This window comes from Podarcis vaucheri (genome assembly GCF_965113315.1).
Source record: "Podarcis vaucheri genome assembly, chromosome: 13".
Taxonomy (NCBI): Eukaryota; Metazoa; Chordata; class Lepidosauria; order Squamata; family Lacertidae; genus Podarcis; species Podarcis vaucheri.
In genome coordinates, this window is record NC_138751.1 from 15,417,617 (window position 1) to 15,437,809 (window position 20,193).

Sequence of the window (20,193 nt, forward strand, 5' to 3'; positions counted from 1 at the left end):
CCTTTTCTATGGGTTGCAACACTGAAGGTACATAGATTCTCAAATCAAAACTGAAACACAGTTGTTTCTCTTCCGCCAGTGTTGCAGTCATTCTTTGTCTCATTGCAGTGTGATCCCAAAAAACTTCCAGCATGTTCTTGCCTTCATCTTTGCCATGCAAGAGATCAACAAGAATGCCAAATTCTTATCCAACATCACACTGGGATCAACATTTTATGAGAATGCTTTTAATCCTTTGCTAACTTGTTGGAACACTCTCTCTCTTCTTGTCATGGGACAACGAATTATCCCCAATTACCACTGTAATGGGGAAAATAAATTAATTGCTGTCGTTGGAGGGCTCACCTCCCAAAACTCCATTCAGATGGCCAATATATTAAACACCTACAAGATTCCACAGGTATGTGTGTAGATACACAGATACAACCACAAGGGCAGACATAGACAGAAAACCCCAAAAGAGCATCCAGGTTGGCTTTCAATCCCATTACATTATGTTTTCTACACTTGTGTCCTACATTAGACTTGGTATGGGTACATGATTATGTTAAAGCCTCCTAGCTATGTGTTGCCTACACTGCCATCTCAAATAGCATTGGGATTTTTTTGGGAGGGGGATAAACCCATAATACTAATAATCCAAGCTCTGTTTCTTCCAAACCTGGCCATGCCACAAATCATGTAATCATAGGAGCATCCAGCTCCCTGCTTAGAAACTTGTCCTAGCCTGGGACTTAAAATGCCAGGGGTGTATACTCTGAAAAGTAAGACCAGGTGGTTAACCACCACAATAACGAAGTCTTTTTAATATGAACAAATGGATGGTTTTAAGATTCCTAAAAATAGAATGCCTTTCCCTTTAGCTCAGCTATGGCTCCTTGGATCCAGGGCTGAGTGACCAAAGGCGCTTCCCTTCCTTCTTCCAAATGGTCCCCATTGAAGAAGCTCAGTATGATGGCATTGTTTGGCTACTCAGGAAGTTTGGGTGGAACTGGATTGGCCTCCTTGTTTCAGATGATGACAGTGGAGAAACCTTCCTTCGTACTCTGAGACCAAGGCTTTCCCAAAATAATCTTTGCATTTCTTGGACACTGGTGATCCCACTAGTGACACTATTTTTACCTTATGAGCTACTTGAAGAAAAATTGAATCCAATCATGTATGTTCTCACACGGCAGCAAATGAATGTGATTCTTGTCTATGGAGACAGTCAGTCTCTAGAGGGTTTGAGACTGATTTTAGTCTCCTTTGAGGTTTTGTCTATGCGCCCAGTGGAGAGGGTGTGGATTACAACAGCTCAATGGGATTTCACTGCAGTGCTGGTTGGAGACAAATTTCCTTCAAAATCCTTCAATGGCACTTTGTCATTTACACTCCATTCAAATCCAGTTCCAGGGTTTCAGGACTTTCTACGGACCATAAATCCATGGCAGCCAAATCTTTATTTCATCCAGCAGTTCTGGGCCAGTGCATTCCTCTGTTCATTTCCAGATAACAATCGAATTGTGACAACTTATGAACCCTGCACTGGGAAGGAGAAGCTGGAGAAACTCACTGGACCTGTGTTTGAAATGGAAATGTCCAGCCAGAGCTACACCATCTACAATGCCGTCCATGCAGTAGCACATGCTCTCCATAGCATGTATTCCTCAAGAACCAAACAGAAAGTACTGGGTGAGAAATGGATGCAGCAGAAAATTAAACCCTGGCAGGTACTGTCAACTACTCTCCTCAATGTTAGAAGCACAGGAGTTATTATTACTGATTCATATGTTTCACAGCTGAGCCCTGGCATGGAGGAGAGGCCTTGGGGATTTCCCCTGGTGAGTTCTATCATTGGGAGGGACTTGATCTCAGTGAAAGACCAAATGCTTTGCAAGCTGCACATTCAAAGTTTGTTAAATTAATCTATCCCAGGATTCTCCTACTTGGAGCTGCACAAGGGCCCGGAGTGTCCTCTGTTATAAGAACTGAGTTGAAACCTCAAATGTATGCCATATAGCACTGTGGCAATTTAGAGTAGACAGTTCTGGGCTACAGAGACCAATGACTGGACTCAGCACAAGACAGTTTCATATGTTAATGGGGGAATTTTTCTGAAGTATCCAGTATATATGATAAAATGTAGTAAGAATCCAAAGGTCCACTTTGCAAACGGAAGAGAGAGTGTGTGTATTAGCCTACAGGGTCTGTGTCTTTTTTTCTCCTGCAATCTAGCTCCACTCCTTCCTGAAGAACATCCACTTCAACAACAGTGCTGGGGAAGAAATCTCTTTTGATGAGAAGGGGCAGCAGGCAGGTGGCTATGATCTCCTCAACTTGGTCACATATCCCAATGAGTCCTTCCAGAGAGTCCGAGTGGGGAGGGTGGAGCCTCAGGGCCCCCCAGGAAAAGAGTTCACAGTGGATGGAAGTGCCATCGCATGGAATCCCAAGTTCAAGCAGGTGGGTGGGACTATTTCTTGCTTTAATCATCATCCATTAACATTATCTTTTCTGAGAAGATCAGGCAATCCAGGAAAACAGAGATGGCTACAAAGGAGAAGTGTGTTTTTGTTTCTTTTGTTCAAATTTGCTGATTCAAAACTAGTTTGAAGCTAATTTGGAGCTCAGAGTTCAGAACAAGGTATTTCTGAGTAAGGAATCTGCCAGTGTTTAAAGCTCTTGAAAAGGGACTGTTGTCCTCCAAAATGTGTTGTTGGCAACAATCTCTGCCACGTGGAGCCCAAGTAGAAAGAAAATCATCCACCACCTGAAGTGTGTGGTCACTAATGTTGATGGATGGCGTGCCGGTGATATCCTGTCCCATGATGTTGGTCTCCATTAGGCTGATGGTGAGGCTAAACTCCATGCAGGCTTGGCCATAATTCTTGTTTTTGGGTTTTTAAAAAAATAAATCTTTATTAATTTAAAATACAATCATACAATAAAGGTAAGTTTAACAAAATTAAGCACAAAAAGGGGGGAGAAAAAAGGAGAGAGAAGGGGATTCGTCACCTCAAAAAGGGCGAAATGGGGTTTAAAAGCAACAAGAAAAGAAAAAGGACAATTAAAAGAACCAAATATTTATACAACATCATGTATTTTCCAATACAGTTTTCTGTAAAAGACTTCCAATCGTTCGCATTATACTTTTTCTATTGTCTTGATTTTGTCGCACAGTTTGTTTTATATCTTTTTCCATATATTCCTCTAAGATGTTTATTCCATTTATTTATTGTACACAAATATCATTCAATTCTGCTATGATGGTATCATTTTTAAAATATAGTCTTATATATTCCTTAAATATTTTCCATTCTCCGTATACTTTTTGATTTAAGGCTCCCCTAATTTTTCCGGTCAGCTTTGCTAATTGGAAATACTTTATCAACTGTTATTCTTGGTGTTGTTTCACATTTCCAACTTCTGGCTACAAGTATTCTTGCAGCCGTGATTGCGTACATAAACAATGGTCTTGTGTTTTGCTTGATTTCTGTTGGCAATATTCCTAATAGGAAAATCTCTGGGCTTTTTTTATTGTAAGTTCAAATAATTTCTTAAATTCGTCATATATGTTATTCCAAAATTCGCTTATAATTATGCAGGTCCACCACATGTGATCCCCTTCATGGATCACTGCCTTGCCATGGCAAAGGGGCTTGAAGAACTCAGAGAAGCTATGAACTATGCCGAGCAGGGCACCCAAGATGAACAGGTCATAGTGGAGAGTTTTGACCAAACGTGATCCACCTGGAGTAGGAACCGGCAAGCCACTCCAGTATCCCTGCCAAGAAAACTCCATGGACAAAGACAACAGGCATATAAAAGTTATGACGCTGGAAGATGAGCCCCTCAGGTCGGAAGGTGTCCAACATGCTACTGGGGAAGAGCAGAGGACAAGTACAAGTAGATCCAGAGCTGATGAAGCGGCTGGGCCAAAGCCGAAAGGACGCTCAGTTGCGGATATGCATGGAAGCGAAAGGAAAGTCCAATGCTGTAAAGAAAAATATTGCATAGGAACCTGGAATGTAAGAACCATGAACCTGGGTAAGTTGGATGTGGTCAAAAATGAGATGGCGAGAATAAATATTGACATCCTGGGCATCAGTGAGCTAAAATGGACGGGAATGGGCGAATTCAGTTCGGATGACTATCATATCTACTACTGTGGGCAAGAAACCCATAAAAGAAATGGAGTGGCCCTCATAGTCAACAAAAGAGTGGCGAAAGCTGTACTGGGATGCAGTCTCAAAAATGATAGAATGATCTCGATACGAATCCAAGGCAAACCTTTTAACATCACAGTAATCCGAGTCTATGCACCAACTACTGGTGCTGAAGAAACTGAAATTGACCAATTCTATGAAGACTTACAAGATCTTATAGAAGTGACACCAAAGAAGGATGTTCTGCTCATTATAGGGGATTGGAATGCTAAAGTAGGGAATCAAGAGATAAAAGGAACAACTGGCAAGTTTGGCCTTGGAGATCAAAACGAAGCAGGGCAAAGGCTAATAGAGTTCTGCCAAGAGAACAAGCTGGTCATCACAAACACGCTTTTCCAACAACACAAGAGACGACTCTACACATGGACATCCCCAGATGGGCAACATCGAAATCAGATTGATTATATTCTCTGCAGCCAAAGATGGAGAAGCTCTATACAGTCAGCAAAAACAAGACCTGGAGCTGACTGTGGCTCAGATCATCAGCTTCTTATAGCAAAATTCAAGCTTAAACTGAAGAAAGTAGGAAAAACCACTGGACAGGTAAGATACAATCTAAACCAAATCCCTTATGAATACACAGTGGAAGTGAGGAACAGGTTTAAGGATTTAGATTTGCTGGACAGAGTGCCTGAAGAACTATGGGTGGAGGCTCGCAACATTATACAGGAGGCAGCAACTAAAACCATCCCAATGAAAAGGAAATGCAAGAAAGCAAAGTGGCTGTCCAACGAGGCCTTACAAATAGCGGGGGAGAGAAGGCAAGCAAAATGCGAGGGAGATAATGAAAGATACAAGAAAATGAATGCAGATTTCCAAAGAATAGCAAGGAGAGACAAGAAGGCCTTCTTAAACGAGCAATGCAAAGAAATAGAGGAAAGCAACAGAATGGGAAGAACCAGAGATCTGTTCAAGAAAATCGGAAATATGAAAGGAACATTTCGTACAAAGATTACCATAATAAAGGACAAAAGTGGTAAAGACCTAACTGAAGCAGAAGACATCAAGAAGAGGTGGCAAGAATACACAGAGGAATTATACCAGAAAGATATGGATGTCTCATACACCCCAGGTAGTGCGGTTGCTGACCTTGAGCCAGACATCCTGGAGAGTGAAGTCAAATGGGCCTTAGAAAGCACTGCAAATAACAAGGCCAGTGGAAGTGATGGTATTCCAGCTGAACTGTTTAAAATTTTAAAAGATGATGCTGTTAAGGTGCTACACTCAATATGCCAGCAAGTTTGGAAAACTCAGCAGTGGCCAGAGGATTGGAGAAGATCAGTCTACATCCCAATCCCAAAGAAAGGCAGTGCCAAAGAATGCTCCAACTACCACACAATTGCACTCATTTCACACGCTAGCAAGGTTATGCTTAAAATTCTACAAGGAAGGCTCAAGCAGTATATGGACCGAGAACTCCCAGAAGTGCAAGCTGGATTTAGAAGAGGCAGAGGAACCAGAGACCAAATTGCAAACATGCGCTGGATAATGGAGAAAGCTAGAGAGTTCCAGAAAGACATCTACTTCTGCTTCATTGACTATGCAAAAGCCTTTGACTGTGCTGACCACAGCAAACTATGGCAAGTTCTTAAAGAAATGGGAGTGCCTGATCACCTCATCTGTCTCCTGAGAAATCTCTATGTGGGACAAGAAGCTACAGTTAGAACTGGATATGGAACAACTGACTGGTTCCAAATTGGGAAAGGAGTACGGCAAGGCTGTATATTGTCTCCCTGCTTATTTAACTTATATGCAGAATTCATCATGCGAAAGGCTGGGCTGGATGAATCCCAAGCCGGAATTAAGATTGCCGGAAGAAATATCAACAACCTCAGATATGCAGATGACACAACCTTGATGGCAGAAAGTGAAGAGGAATTAAAGAACCTTTTAATGAGGGTGAAAGAGGAGAGCGCAAAATATGGTCTGAAGCTCAACATCAAAAAAACGAAGATCATGGCCACTGGGCCCATCACCTCCTGGCAAATAGAAGGGGAAGAAATGGAGGCAGTGAGAGATTTTACTTTCTTGGGCTCCATGATCAGTGCAGATGGTGACAGCAGTCATGAAATTAAAAGACGCCTGCTCCTTGGGAGAAAGGCGATGGCAAACCTAGACAACATCTTAAAAAGCAGAGACATCACCTTGCCAACAAAGGTCCGTATAGTAAAAGCCATGGTTTTCCCAGTAGTGATGTATGGAAGTGAGAGCTGGACCATAAAGAAGGCTGATCGCCGAAGAATTGATGCTTTTGAATTATGGTGCTGGAGGAGACTCTTGAGAGTCCCATGGACTGCAAGAAGATCAAACCTCTCCATTCTGAAGGAAATCAGCCCTGAGCGCTCACTGGAAGGACAGATCGTGAAGCTGAGGCTGCAATACTTTGGCCACCTCATGAGAAGAGAAGACTCCCTGGAAAAGACCCTGATGTTGGGAAAGATGGAGGGCACAAGGAGAAGGGGACGACAGAGAATGAGATGGTTGGATGGTGTTCTTGAAGCTACCAGCATGAGTCTGATCAAACTGCGGGAGGCAGTGGAGGACAGAAGTGCCTGGCGTGCTCTGGTCCATGGGGTCACGAAGAGTCGGACACGACTAAACGACTAAACAACAACACCACATGTGATAGTAAGACAATATTTTTGGGATGAAAGCATCCATGCTAAGGAAAGGGCTAATGCTCAAAAGGCTATTTAACGCTGTGCTGTCATAGGCCTGAGGTAGTTTACTGATGGTTTGATGGATTGAATTTATATACCGCCCTATTCCCAGAGGTCTCAGGACAGTTCCCAGAATAAGATCAACATATAAAACCACAAAATAAATAATGAATACATATATAATGCATAATGAAAATAAAAAACCCAATAGCCGCCCACAAAAAACCCTGTACATTTTAAGAGGGAATAGTTATGTCCATTTCTACAGCTATGGCAGTTATGAGCAATCTAAACAGTTAGAGCAGCAGGAATGTTCTCTTGTGCTGCTGTCAGTCTGTAACAGTATTTATCATAGTTCAAAATCTGTCTAAGATGTATTAGCAATGTAAGTAACACCTACCTGCATTGTATATATTAATCTGCAAGTTCAAATACTTTTGGTGGTAAGGAGAAGGTTAGCACTAGCTTCTCTTTGCCATTCAGACATGTGCTGGGCTGGCCAAATGGTTAAGTGACAGCACAAAGCATCTTTATTGGGGGGCCTGATGCTTGCCCAGGGAGCAAATGCTTGACAGCCATCCTCTAATTTCAGTCCTGTGACCTTTCTGCTGCAAAGCGGACATAGACGACAATAAGATTTATTCCATTCAAAATCCCTTGTTTGTCATTACCATTAGATGCTGCCCATTTCCACCTGTGTTGAGAGCTGCCACCCTGGACAGAGTATGTTTTCACAGCAGGGAAAGCAAATATGTTGCTATGACTGTGTTCAGTGCCCTAAAGGGAGGATTTCAGTCCAGAAGGGTAAGTGAAGGAACCGGAGTCAACTGGAATTCCAATCTTCCTCTCCAGCATAGACATTCATGTCTTAGTCTTATTATGCCTGCTTATTTTCTTTCATGGATGCCAAGCACATGTCTTTATGTTACTGATACTTATTCTTCTTTAATCTCCCCTCCCCTGTGGATAGCTATTCAAGAGTATACTGTGTGAAATAACGTCCACATGGGAGTAACCACCATTCAAATCAGGATGACATACATTTGGGGAGAAATAATTAGGATTGCACTCCATAAATTCCCTTTTTGTCAGCATTGAACCTGCAGCCAACCAATTCTCATCTTCTGTGATTAACAAAGCCATTTCCAAGCTTGGGAGGAGAGGGGGTTGCGGGCTACCCCCTCCCACACACGCGGGGGCTGGCCTTTTGCCCCCGCGAGATCCAGGGAATCCCCGGGCGTGCCTTTGACCCGGCCCACCAATCGGCGGGCTGGGGAGGCGTGGCCTAGCCTACTTAAGGCCAGGCACGCCCGGGGACCGCCCTCTTTCCCCTTTCCAGCTGAGTGGTTTTCCCATCCCACCCACCCTTAGGCTTAGCTAGCTATGACCTTGCTATGGACTCCAGTTGGTCGCTACAAGGGGCCTGGTAGGAATTTTTCCAGTTTGGCCCACTTCCAGCCTTTTGGTTTTTTTGCCTACCTCGTAGCAAAGGTCACAACGTCCGTGGTATTGGCGGTTAGGCATTGGCAGGGGTTAATTGTTATGCAAATGAATGGGGGGGAGGAAGCACCATCACCTTCCCCCAAGGAAAAGGGTAGTCCGGTAGAGGACTCCGGGGGGGGGGCGTTGCCTTGTCCGAAACCTAGGGAGGTAAGGGCCTCCGGCACACCCCCGAGCGGTGACACGCGTGGGATCCTAGTTGGCGTACTTCAACAGAACTCCCACAGCTTGTGGATAACCCTTCCCAGTCTCCATGCTGGGTAGTCAATAGGAGCCAATGCCTATGGCCAATACCTTTCAATTCTGTAATCAATAAAGTTGTGGCCTTTTTATGCCCATTAACCTTAAATAATGTGTCCAGTGTCTTCATTTCACATGGGGAAGGGGACTTGCCACACAACTAGTGAACAATTTTCTCTATTGTATCCCCACAGTTTCAGTCCTTAGGCACAGTTATTTCTTGTCAAATATAGACTTTCCCAGTGAGCAAATGACAGGTGACCTGGCTGTTTCATCCACTCCCAAATTCAATTATGGAAAGTGCAACAAAGAAACACTTGGGCCAGAAGCTTTGAAATGCAAAGATATGGGGCTGGGTGCAGAGATAGACATGTTTAAGGGGGAAAGACTGAAATCAATCAGTATACACAAAGCCTGACAAATAAATATGAATGGATTGATTAGTACAGCTGAGATGCTCATGGAGGAACCATCACTTAGTTGTGAAAGTAGACTTTGGTTCATCAGCTCAGTAATATGTTTCGTGTACCACATAATAGACGGTATCAATAATATTAATAATTATCGCTTCAAGAAATGCTAAAAGCATGCTTCTCACTTTCAGATGCAGATCAATGTGAGAAATGCCCCGATGATCACTACCCAAATGCCTTTCAGGACCAATGTATTCCGAAAAAAATAAGCTACCTATCCTATGAGGAGCCCTTGGGGGCAATTCTGGCCTCCTTGGCTCTCCTGCTTTCCCTGGTCACACTTGTTGTGATGGGGACCTTCGGTCTGCACTGGAACACTCCCATTGTCAAAGCCAACAACTGGGGCATCACCTGCACCTTGCTCTCTTCTCTGCTTCTCTGCTTTCTCTGCTCCTTCTTATTCATTGGCAGGCCTACAAAGGTGACCTGTGTCTTGAGGCAAACCGTCTTTGGCATCGTCTTCTCCATTGCTGTTGCTTGTGTGTTAGCCAAAACCCTCACTGTGGTTCTGGCATTCATGGTGACCAAGCCTGGGAACAGCCTGAGGAAATGGCTTGGCAAGAGGCTGGCAGGATCCCTTATCACCTTCTGTTCTCTCATTCAAGCTGGCATCTGCCTTGGGTGGCTGGCATCCTCTCCCCCATTCCCAGAGTTTGACCTGCACTCCCAGGATGGGCAGATCATAGTGCAGTGCAATGAAGGCTCCGATATCATGTTCCACCTTATTCTCGGCTACATGGGTCTTTTGGCCATTGTGAGCTTCTCTGTGGCTTTCTTGGCCAGGAAGTTGCCTGATACTTTCAATGAAGCCAAGTTGATTACCTTCAGCATGCTGGTCTTCTGCAGTGTTTGGCTGTCCTTTGTCCCCACCTATCTGAGCACCAAAGGGAAATACATGGTGGCTGTGGAGATCTTCTCCATCTTGGCCTCTACTGCTGGCTTACTGGGTTGCATCTTCCTCCCCAAAATCTTCATCATTATACTTAGACCTGAGATGAACAGTAAAGAGAGGTTAGTAAGGAAGAAGGATGACCATAGTTGAGAGGGTGAAAGAGATGCCATTAGCCAGGGACCTTATGTTTTGCTAAGGAGATGTTGAATTTCTTTTTATTTCCCTTCTTGTCTCCCATCCAATGAGTTCATGGTGGGATAGACTGAGAGATGGTATCTGACCCATAGTTGAATGGGAATTTGAACCCAGTTTTCCTAGCTCGTAGTACAACAAACTAATCACCACACTTTATGTTGAGACCATTTTGTTAATAATAATCTCTGGAAACAATAACATCAGTTAGAAAGATATAGAATGCAATGCCTAATGAAAATAGATTTGACCCCTTTTCCTATGAGAAACCCAACTTCAAAAAAAATGAGGAAAAGATGGTGATATGCAAAAATTAAATGGAAGCGGGTATATTGACTTTGGATCAATCGATAGATGATGAAGATGAATTTTTAGCATTCTTTGTGTTATGAGATAAATATCAGATATTGGATGTAACCATATAGTAACATCTACAGCTTCAACATTTGTTAGCAACTTTGCTTTGGCCAGCTGCATTTTCAGCTTCTGAGACACTTTTTTTAGAAACCGTCTCTGTGGGTGTGGGTGTGCGCATATGTGTCTATATATCTATATAGATACAGATCTAGATAGATCTAGATCTAGATATACAAACACACACAAAATAAATCAATTTGATATGCAGATATTAATATATAAATGAAATAAAGGAGGCTCCTATATTACCTAAACAACTGGACAGAGTTTTTAACTTCTATTACAGGGGTGTCAGTGCACCTTAAATGATAACCTATTCAACAAATAATGTTTGATTTGTATTAACTAAAACAGCATTTTGTTTGAGATGTAATAAAGATAATGCTTCTTTAAAACACATGTTTTTACAATGTCCTATACTTGAGAGAAAGCAGTGGATTGTATAAATATGACTGTACAGAAAAAGCTAAAGTTCTCAGAGGATTATACTCTTTAGAGCTACATACCTACCAAATGGAATTTGCAGTTGGACAATGTGAATGGATTCTCTGTGCCCTTACTATGTTCAGGGTTCAAATCCCCACGCAGCCATGAAGCTCACTGGGTGACCTTGGGCCACTATCTTGCAGCAAAATCTACCTCACAAGGTTGTTGTGAGGATAAAATGGAGAAGGAACATAAAATGTTGTGAGGATAAAATGGATAACCACATTTGCGCTCCTCGGAGGAAACATTGGATATACATGTGATACTAAAAAAATAATAATAGCCCACACCATCCTCCTTGGGCCCAAAGGTTCCCAGGCAATCAGAAGCAATGATCCTAATTCTCCACAATGGCAGCCTTGCAGCCTTATTTTTAAAATAATAATAATAATAATAATAATAATAATAATAATAATAATAATAATTAATAATTTCAAAATTACAGAAAAGAAAGAAAAAAATAAAAACAACACTACAATACATAGGGGAATTTTTTTTTTTTAAAAAAAAGACATAAAAACCAATACAATAATACAGCAAAAAGATAAAAAAAGAAGGGAAAAAAGACACAAATCCCATATTACATATCTTTAACTTCCATTTGCTTGTATCATTGACCTCCTCACACCTCCCTTTTTGTATTCTAGTTTGATTGATTATTTCAGCACATTCTTTCCATCTTTCTCAATTTTTATTAAATAATTTATCTTAACAATTTAACCTATTAATTAACTCAACAAATCCTTTCCATCTTTTCCCCATATTCTGTTATTCAAATTACCTTAAGTTATTTAACCTTATCTTACCAAAAAATACTTTAGAGCTTAACACTTAATACTCGATTATACATAACTCCTGATATCATTTCTACTAGAAATGATATCTTTTCTACCAGACTTCCAGGTTAGTGGGACTTCCGGGTTAGCGCCATTGGCGAATGGCGGAATTCCTCCAACCGGAGAAACTGGCTCCGTGGAAACTGGGTCTTCCCGCCACGGCGAAGGTGGGGACCCGCTAGAAATCCCAGGCGGAAGAAGCCTGGGAATGTGGGGTTCGGCAGGGCACCAGGAGCGCACCCCCTACTCACTGGGAACCCCATTTTGGGGCTCCGGAGTGAAGTGGGGTGAGCAGCGCAGTGCTGCGAACTGATTGCTAATTTCATGGAGTGAAGCTGCACAGTCATTGCCGGAGAGCGCTGACTTTTTCCTGTGGACAATTGGATTTAAAACAAGTACCCGTGAGTAGAAACGGAAAATTGTATCAAGAAATATCTTAATTTGGCACCGAAGTGGGAAGGTTCAAAACAGGAAGTCCGCCTTCCGCTTTTTGTATATAGACTGAAGCAAAAACCTTGTAAGCTAAAGCCTGGAAAGTCGTTTAAAAAGTTTAAATTTCCTTCATTTATAACTACTGAAACCCCCTTGGAAGCAGGAGAAAAGGGGGGGCTTTGTTTAACGCCTGCAAGAGAGGGAGTGAAGAAAGTTTCCACCGTCTCTAACCTGGGAACGGGGTGTCAGAGACAGAAATTCTTGGAGAGGTTCATTGACTGTGAATGGAATACTTTGACAGATAGCTAAAGAAGAGAAATAAACTGATTCCAATGTTGCCTTTTGCATTCTAAAGAAACAAAATATCTGAAAAATGAAAGTAATTTTCCTTTGTTGGACTTGCCTTAAAAAAAATGGATACAAATAGAAATTGTCTCCTCTAGAGGGAGCTTGCTAAATTGTTGCTGCAGTCTACTTGAGGACTCTACAGCTGTCAGATTAAGATTGTGGGACCAGTCCTTTTTGACCTTGACTAAATATGAGCTGGGAGGAAGTTTTGGTGCTTGCTTTATGCAAGACAAGTGCCTTGTTGGAACAGATGCATGAGAAGATGGATTTGATGAATGAGAAAATGGATTTGATAACTGTTGTGGTTAATAACTGTGACAAACAGGGAATATTGATACAGAAACTATTCAGGGACCAACTCAGGGACCTGTACTGATTGGGCAAGTACAGAAGATAATGGAGGAGGTTGCGGTTGCACCTCAAATAATACAAATGGAGAGACCCGAGGCCCTACAGGAGCATAAGCCGCTGTCATTGAAGACTGAAGTTGGAGTGGGCCAGGGGGAGTCTGGAGCTGAGGAGGTTCTTAACTTTGGAGAGACCTCGAAATATGTTTTTCAATATTTTTTGGACTACATTGATGACTGTGGGGAGTGGGACTGTGGGGAATGGGCTGGCAGCCTTACATCCTTAGACTATTCCTAATTTGACTGCCTCTGAGGGTTTTGTCCCTATGGCACCAACACTGCACTTGAACCATTCACTCACTATTTATGTTTGCTGTTAGTGTCTCCATTTGATTCTTCCATTCTTCTCTGGCTTAGCAGAATGGGGTGGGGATCATCATCAATGAGACAAGTTTCATTTTGCCTCACATCTTCAGGTATGTGGAGCATTTGAATCCTGCTGCTGCTTCCAGGTGAGCTAATTTTAAACTTAGAGCAGAAGATTCTGGTGCAGATGTTTTCTTTATTATAATGGGAAAGGCTTTGCCCACATGATCAGCATATGCAATTCAAACTGGCATGTGTTTTTACTCATAAGTAAGAAGAAGTAGGTGTCGAAGACCAGATACTGTTGACATGGTATAAAATAAGTTGATAGCCTTGGCCAGAGCTCAGAATCAGCTGTGGGTCAATAGTAGTCCTAAACCAGGGTTTCCCAAATTTGGGTCTCCAGCTGTTTATGGACTACAATTCCCACCATCACTAGCTAGTCGGGGATAATGGGAACTGTAGCCCAAAAACAGCTCAAAATCCAAGTTTGGGAAACCCTGTCCTAAACTGTTACTTATGTGACACCCACCTTGCCAACTTACTATGAGACATGCCTGGAGTGTAGGTTTCCACAAAACTTTTGGCAGGAATGGGAAGGAAATATGTGGCCCTCCATGTGCTGTTGGACTTCATTCATTCCCAGCCAGTGTAGCCAATGATCAGCAATGATGGGAGCTGTAGTCCAGCAATACCTGGAGAGCCACAGGTTCCCCATCCCTGACTTACAGCCTAACAGGGTAAGGGGTGTGGAATGGCTGGAGGCTGCAAGAGACTGCTAAATTCACACCTCAAAGGCTTCTATTTGTCTTTGTCAGCAGTTTTTGACTGCCTTGCTACAGTTGACAGGCATGTAATTTTGTGTGACCTATTTCTTATTTCCTGCCGATCCCACCGGAGATGTGTGAATATACTGAAAAATGTCCTGTTTCTGAACCTGGGGGTTCCAGATCATGCTTCATCCTCTATGAATTTGTCTTCATGAATTTGACCCGAGGTTAAGTCCCAAAAAATTTATTCATCTGGACAAGTCAGCACTATCAGACACATGGAACTGAAGAACCAGTCAGCAGTTCAAGATTTTATTTTGCTTGGCTTATCCAGCTCCCCTGAACATCAGAAAATCATATTTTGGGGGTTCACTTTAATCTATGCAACTGCTTTGTCAGCCAACTTCCTCTTCATCTTCACTTTAAGCACTTGCCGCAAACTCCACACCCCCATGTATTTCCTGCTCATCCATTTGTCCATAGCAAACATGTTTTGTATCTCGGTGACAATTCCCAAGATGCTCCAGACTACTTTGGCCTCCAGGAAGACCATCTCATTTTCCGGCTGCATAGCCCAGGTCTACTTTTTCTTGTGGGCTCTGGGAACAGAGATATTGCTGCTTTCCTTTATGGCCTTTGATCGCTTCATCGCTATCTGCCATCCTTTGCAGTACACAGTCATCATGAGGAGGGAAGTGTACATCGGGGTGGTGGCTGGAGTGTGGGTGGCGGGGATGATCAATTCTGCTGTTCACACGGGGCTTGTGCTTCGCCTTTCCTTCTGCGACTCCAACATCATCAACCACTTCTTCTGTAACTTGCCTCCTTTGCTGATGTTGTCTTGCTCAGACATCAGCCTCAATGAAGCCATGGCTTATGTAGCTGATGCGGTCTTCTCCATGGGTAGCTGTCTGCTGACGTTAACATCATATTTGTTGATTCTGACAACCATCTTTAGAATTCAATCTACTGAAGGGAAGAAGAAAGCCTTCTCCACTTGCTCTTCTCACCTCCTTGTTGTCAGCTTCTACTTTTCCACCATCATCTACACATACATCAGGCCTACCTCAACTGCATCCCAAGAAGAAGACAAGGTTATCGCTATCCTTTATTCAGTGGTGACTCCTGTGCTCAATCCTGTCATATATTCCTTGAGAAATAAAGAAGTTAAAGAGGCACTGAAGAAGCTCACTAGTAGAACTCTGCTGAGAGTTAGTGTTGGGTAGGGTTTGAGTGCTGGACTTTGACTGAGAGAGACTTGGCTTTAAAGTCTCACTCAGCTTCTGAGTGTTTTCTCTCATCTAAACCTATCACATTGGATAAGGTTGTGAGAGCCATGTACATTGCCTGAAGCAGCTTGTAGTTAAAAAACCGTAATATCTAAATAGATAGAATCATAGAATTGTAAAGTTGGACCTGGGATCTTTGGTATGAGCCACAGCCCTTCCCGATACTAATTGGGAAAGTATCAAAACTAGAGTTGGGGGGTTGCTGTAGGAATATCCCTAAGTGTGCAGTATAAATAATACTATGATTGGTCATACTACATAACCAAGGGATATAAAATGCAGACAGCAGTGTCTTCCTGAGGGAGATCCATTTGGCCAATGTGACTGATGCCTAGGGAAAGGCCCAACTGGTTACAATAGAGAGCAGCTCCCTGTAAATTTGTATCCGTAAACTAAGCTTCATTGTTTATTAGAACATGGCTGTGCAATTTACTTAGTAGGCAGGGTGCAATTTCCCTACATCCCTGCTTACTAAGTAACCTTCAACACAGCTCAACACAGAGCTGGCTCATTTACTGTTATGTATGTATTTAGTTAATTAGGTAGGCAGGCAGATAACTTTATATACCGTTCTATATTTCAAAGAAACCTCTGGATGATTTGCATGATCATAAAAGCATCATCGAAAAATACAAAAAAAATATTATTATTCCACATTTTATAGAAGTGCAAAACACTTGAATGAAACAACCTCTTAAAACAATAGCATAAATGAAAACAACTAATATATGTGGACCATAATAAGTACTAGTAGTTCCAAAATGTAGTAATACAAGAAAGATAACAGTCCCTACCAACCAGGTATGCAAGAGTGTAGCTTTTAATGTTTGGTGTTCTTGTTGTTGAGTGGTTTCCTGTGTTTTTCTTGGAAGCTGCCCAGAGTGGCTGGGGCAACCCAGTCAGATGGGTGGAGTATAAGAAATAAAAAGTTGTTGTTGTTGCTGTTGTTGTTGTATGTTTAAAGGGAGCAGTAGCAGTCAAACCTGCTGTCATCTCCCCAACTTAAGCTCACACTACATGGTGAGGCAAAATTACACACACTCTTCCCTTAGAGCTCCCGGCTCTCACCATGGAGCACCCAGAGGCACCTTTGCTGCCTCCAGTGACCATCCTTGGTAAATGCATATATTTACATGATTCATTAAAAACATAAATAAACAGCAATGCATGGTGATGTGGCAGTTGTGGGACTCCAGAAGATACAGCTGTCAAAAAGTATATGGTTGCAAGAAAGACCTTGACAGAGAGATAAAGGTGGCCAGAGGATTGTTGAAGCTGGGTGGATGAGAAAGAAACAGGAAAGCCACACTAATGACTCTCCCCATATCACCCCTTGCCTTCAGCCTCTCCTATTTTCCCCCATCATTCGTTTATGATAACCCCTTTTATGCAAGCACCTTTCTTTCACTACATCTGCTATTTTTCTCATTTAGATAGTGCTTTAATGTGCAAATGCAGCACACATCACATCAGCAAAGAACAGAATACATGTCATTAGCACCACTTCAAGAATTTTAACCAGAACACTAGATCCCGTTGGCGTGTCATAAACACTGGCTCTAGATCTGGGTTACTAATTGCGCCATGCACTACTTTCTACATAGGTTTCCGCAGGCCCCTGTTTTTTGAGCGTGCACTCACACAACACACACATTATTGGTGGGAATTTGGTTGGTCAACACAAACGTCAACCTGCATTGGACTGAAGTCAAACACTGAAGTTCAGCACCATGGAGAGCTGCCCTGGAAGAGTCACAGTTTAACCTTCATATTTGGCATGCTGGTTCGCTCAAGTGAAGGTCACTTCTCATCATTTAAATTAATGAACCTAAGTTGTCTATGTCCCTTAATTTCAGTAGGTCTACTCTGACTAGCATTGGACACAGCCGATGATGATGATGATTCGCTTACATTCGTTAACTTAATAGATTTTCTAAATGAAGCAACCACACTAAAACTTGCACAATGAATGAAATGCAAACTTTGTGCCACCACACCACACCCTCACCTACACACATAAACCTCAGCTGTAGGGTCCAAATAGGATCCCCCAGTCTTCTCTATCTTAGAGTTTTCCCAAGCTATATCTCCTCTGCAGCTACATCCTCTATCCCAGACTACATCACTCACCAGCCCTATTTTTCACCCTCATTGGGTGTGCTTGCATGGCTGGAATGTGTCTTTCTATTTTGATAAAGCTCCTTGCTTCCCTGGATGGATGATAGAAAGGCATGTAAGAGTATTCATCGTAACCAGCGCGCTGTCCAAAGCTAACATTTACAATCATTGCTCCACCCACTTTTACCCACAACTGGCATGTAGGCCCTGGAAGGTTGCTTGGGAAGGAATGTGACCTTGGATCTGAAAACTGGTCCCCTGCCCTACACAGAATATGTCCAATTCTTCCCTTGCCTAGTTTAAATCAGTGACATTCATTCTCCTCCTTTGTCATTTCCATGTGGGAATTCTTGCTGGAAACGGCATTTTTATTTTATTTTATTTTATTAATCTTTATTGGTTTAAAATCAACACTTACACATACAACAAAAGCTTGAAAAAACAAAACAAAACAAGCACAATACCTTCCTTACAAACAAACAAAAAAAAATAGCACAATACATTACAAATTCACAAAAATGTTCCATCAACTTCCAACTTCCTTGATATAGGTTGTTTGTTTTCTTTTTAAAAAAATATTCAAAGTTATAGCAAGACATATTATCCAAAAACATATCCTTATTCCCCCCCATTTTTCCTCCCTCCCCCCTCCCCCCCAGGACCCACCCCCCCACCCCACCTCCCGACTTCCATCAGTTCCAGTCTTTGGTTTCTCTAATATTGCTATTTTCTGCATGTTACAAAGTTGTATAGATCCTCGAACTGTTTAGCTGATTATTATCAGTAAAAATAAAAAAATGTAGATGTTTATTCAAAACCTGCCAAGGAGTCCAATTCACTTTACTGCGTCTTCAGATACTTTGTGAAAGGTTCCCATTCATCCTTAAAGTCACAGTTATCCTTGTCCCGTAGCTTATATGTCAGTTTTGCCACTTCTGCATAGTCCATCAATTTTTCTTGCCATGATTCTTTAGTTGGGGTTTCTTCAGTCTTCCATCCTTGCGCCAGAACTCTCGAGAAACTGCATTTTCCAAAGCATGCTGAGAGTTCCTAGAAGGACCCATTAGACTCGCATTGGAATTGCAAGAAAGTTATTTGCATCTCTTCAATTTAATTTCTCTAGGCGTTAATTAAAACTCTCCATTGATTCCACAAGGACAGTGCTCAATTGATCACTTTGGAGCTTTGTCCCTATAGCCCAGTGTTCAATTTTAGATCAGAAATCAACTTGGAGAAGAGAATCACTAATGCAATCCCTCTCAGAAGACTCTGAGACAGCATCCTCAACTCCCCATGCTACTGAGGGTAAATGTTTTGTTTTAGAATGATGCTGTTATTTAAAATGATCAGACGGTGAAGCTGAGTTAAAGTTTAACTGAGTTTTTATTGTAAGCCAACAATTAGTATTAATCGTAAGCATGATCGCAGCCTATCAGCTATGAGTACCATATGGTAGTAATGACTCCTGCTTATGTGTCCTAACTCTGTTGTGCCAGTGCTTGTCTAATGAAACATGCATTTGTGAATTTGCAATCCACACATCAGTGTTCCCATCTGTGAAATACCCACCCACAGGATCACCTCACAAGTACTGCCTTTAAAGATGGTTGAGAAAGTACAGGAGCCCAAACACTGATTTGGGGTCAGGCTGTTTGAACATATTACGCAAATATTGTACCACTTGTGGCCAATATGAGAAGAATAAAGAACTTACTTTATGTCAAACTAAAAGACAAGTGGTTCCATCCCCTTCTCAGAATAAGTTGTGCCCCTTTTCCCAGAAGTTTCACCTTTTCATATAAATTTTATCAGAGTTCAAGGAGACATTTCAGCCAAGCAAAAACAGCTGCGGTATGAAGTAGGACCTTAAACAGGGAGGGCTGGGGGAGGGTGGCGGTGGCCCAGAGAGGGTCCCTGGGCCTGAGGTTCCCCACATCTGACCTAAACTCTTTTAAGGACAGAAAATTACAGAGACAGACATTTTCATGACTTTATCAAATGCCATAACTGAAGGTGTCAACCCAATATTAATTGAATGAGAGTTCCACAATTTGGGGCCACCACTGATATGGCCCCCATCTCTCACACTCACCAATCTAACGAATTCCAATGATACAGTATGAGTGCACTGGACTGATTGCTGGGTATCTTAAGGTTATTGAGTGTTTAAAAGTTTTAAATTGTGTTCTTTTTATAATGTCGCTTATATTGTTTAGTTTACATATATTACATTTGCAATGATATTTCCCTGAAATGCCAGATAAAAGATCTGTGTCATCAATTAATTAAACACCTTGGAATTTAAGTGATGGGAGCAGCGGATAATATTGAAGACATGGCAGTGAAAAGGAGACCTGACAGAATTCAAATACAAAAGATTGACTTTCTGTAGCTCCAAGCATGGGGGGGAAATGGAACTCTGCCCATCAGTTTTGTATGGTTCATCCTCATGCTGGCAGGATGTCTGCTCAGAAACCAAATACTCAATGGATTCCTTCCCCAACCTTCCCCCTGCCATTTGTTTACCAAATCCTACTGCAATTAACAATGCCTTTGCCTCGTGGCTTTGTAAGGAGAAAATCCACCAGGTCCCTTTAGAATTCTGGTCCCGTGGACCTA

General features: G+C 42.1%; 2 protein-coding genes across 2 annotated transcripts in view; one reads left to right on the plus strand and one right to left on the minus strand.

Annotated features, from left to right (window-relative positions):
* LOC309517116 (mitogen-activated protein kinase 7-like) overlaps nucleotides 1–20,193 on the minus strand; it is a 179,189-nt gene that overhangs the window by 85,602 nt on the left and 73,394 nt on the right. The window lies entirely within an intron of this gene.
* LOC309516502 (olfactory receptor 13G1-like) lies at nucleotides 14,446–15,393 on the plus strand (the record flags this gene model as incomplete). Its single annotated transcript, XM_082195265.1, has 1 exon — nucleotides 14,446–15,393. One exon carries the CDS (start codon nucleotides 14,446–14,448, stop codon nucleotides 15,391–15,393), a length of 948 nt encoding a protein of 315 aa, XP_082051391.1.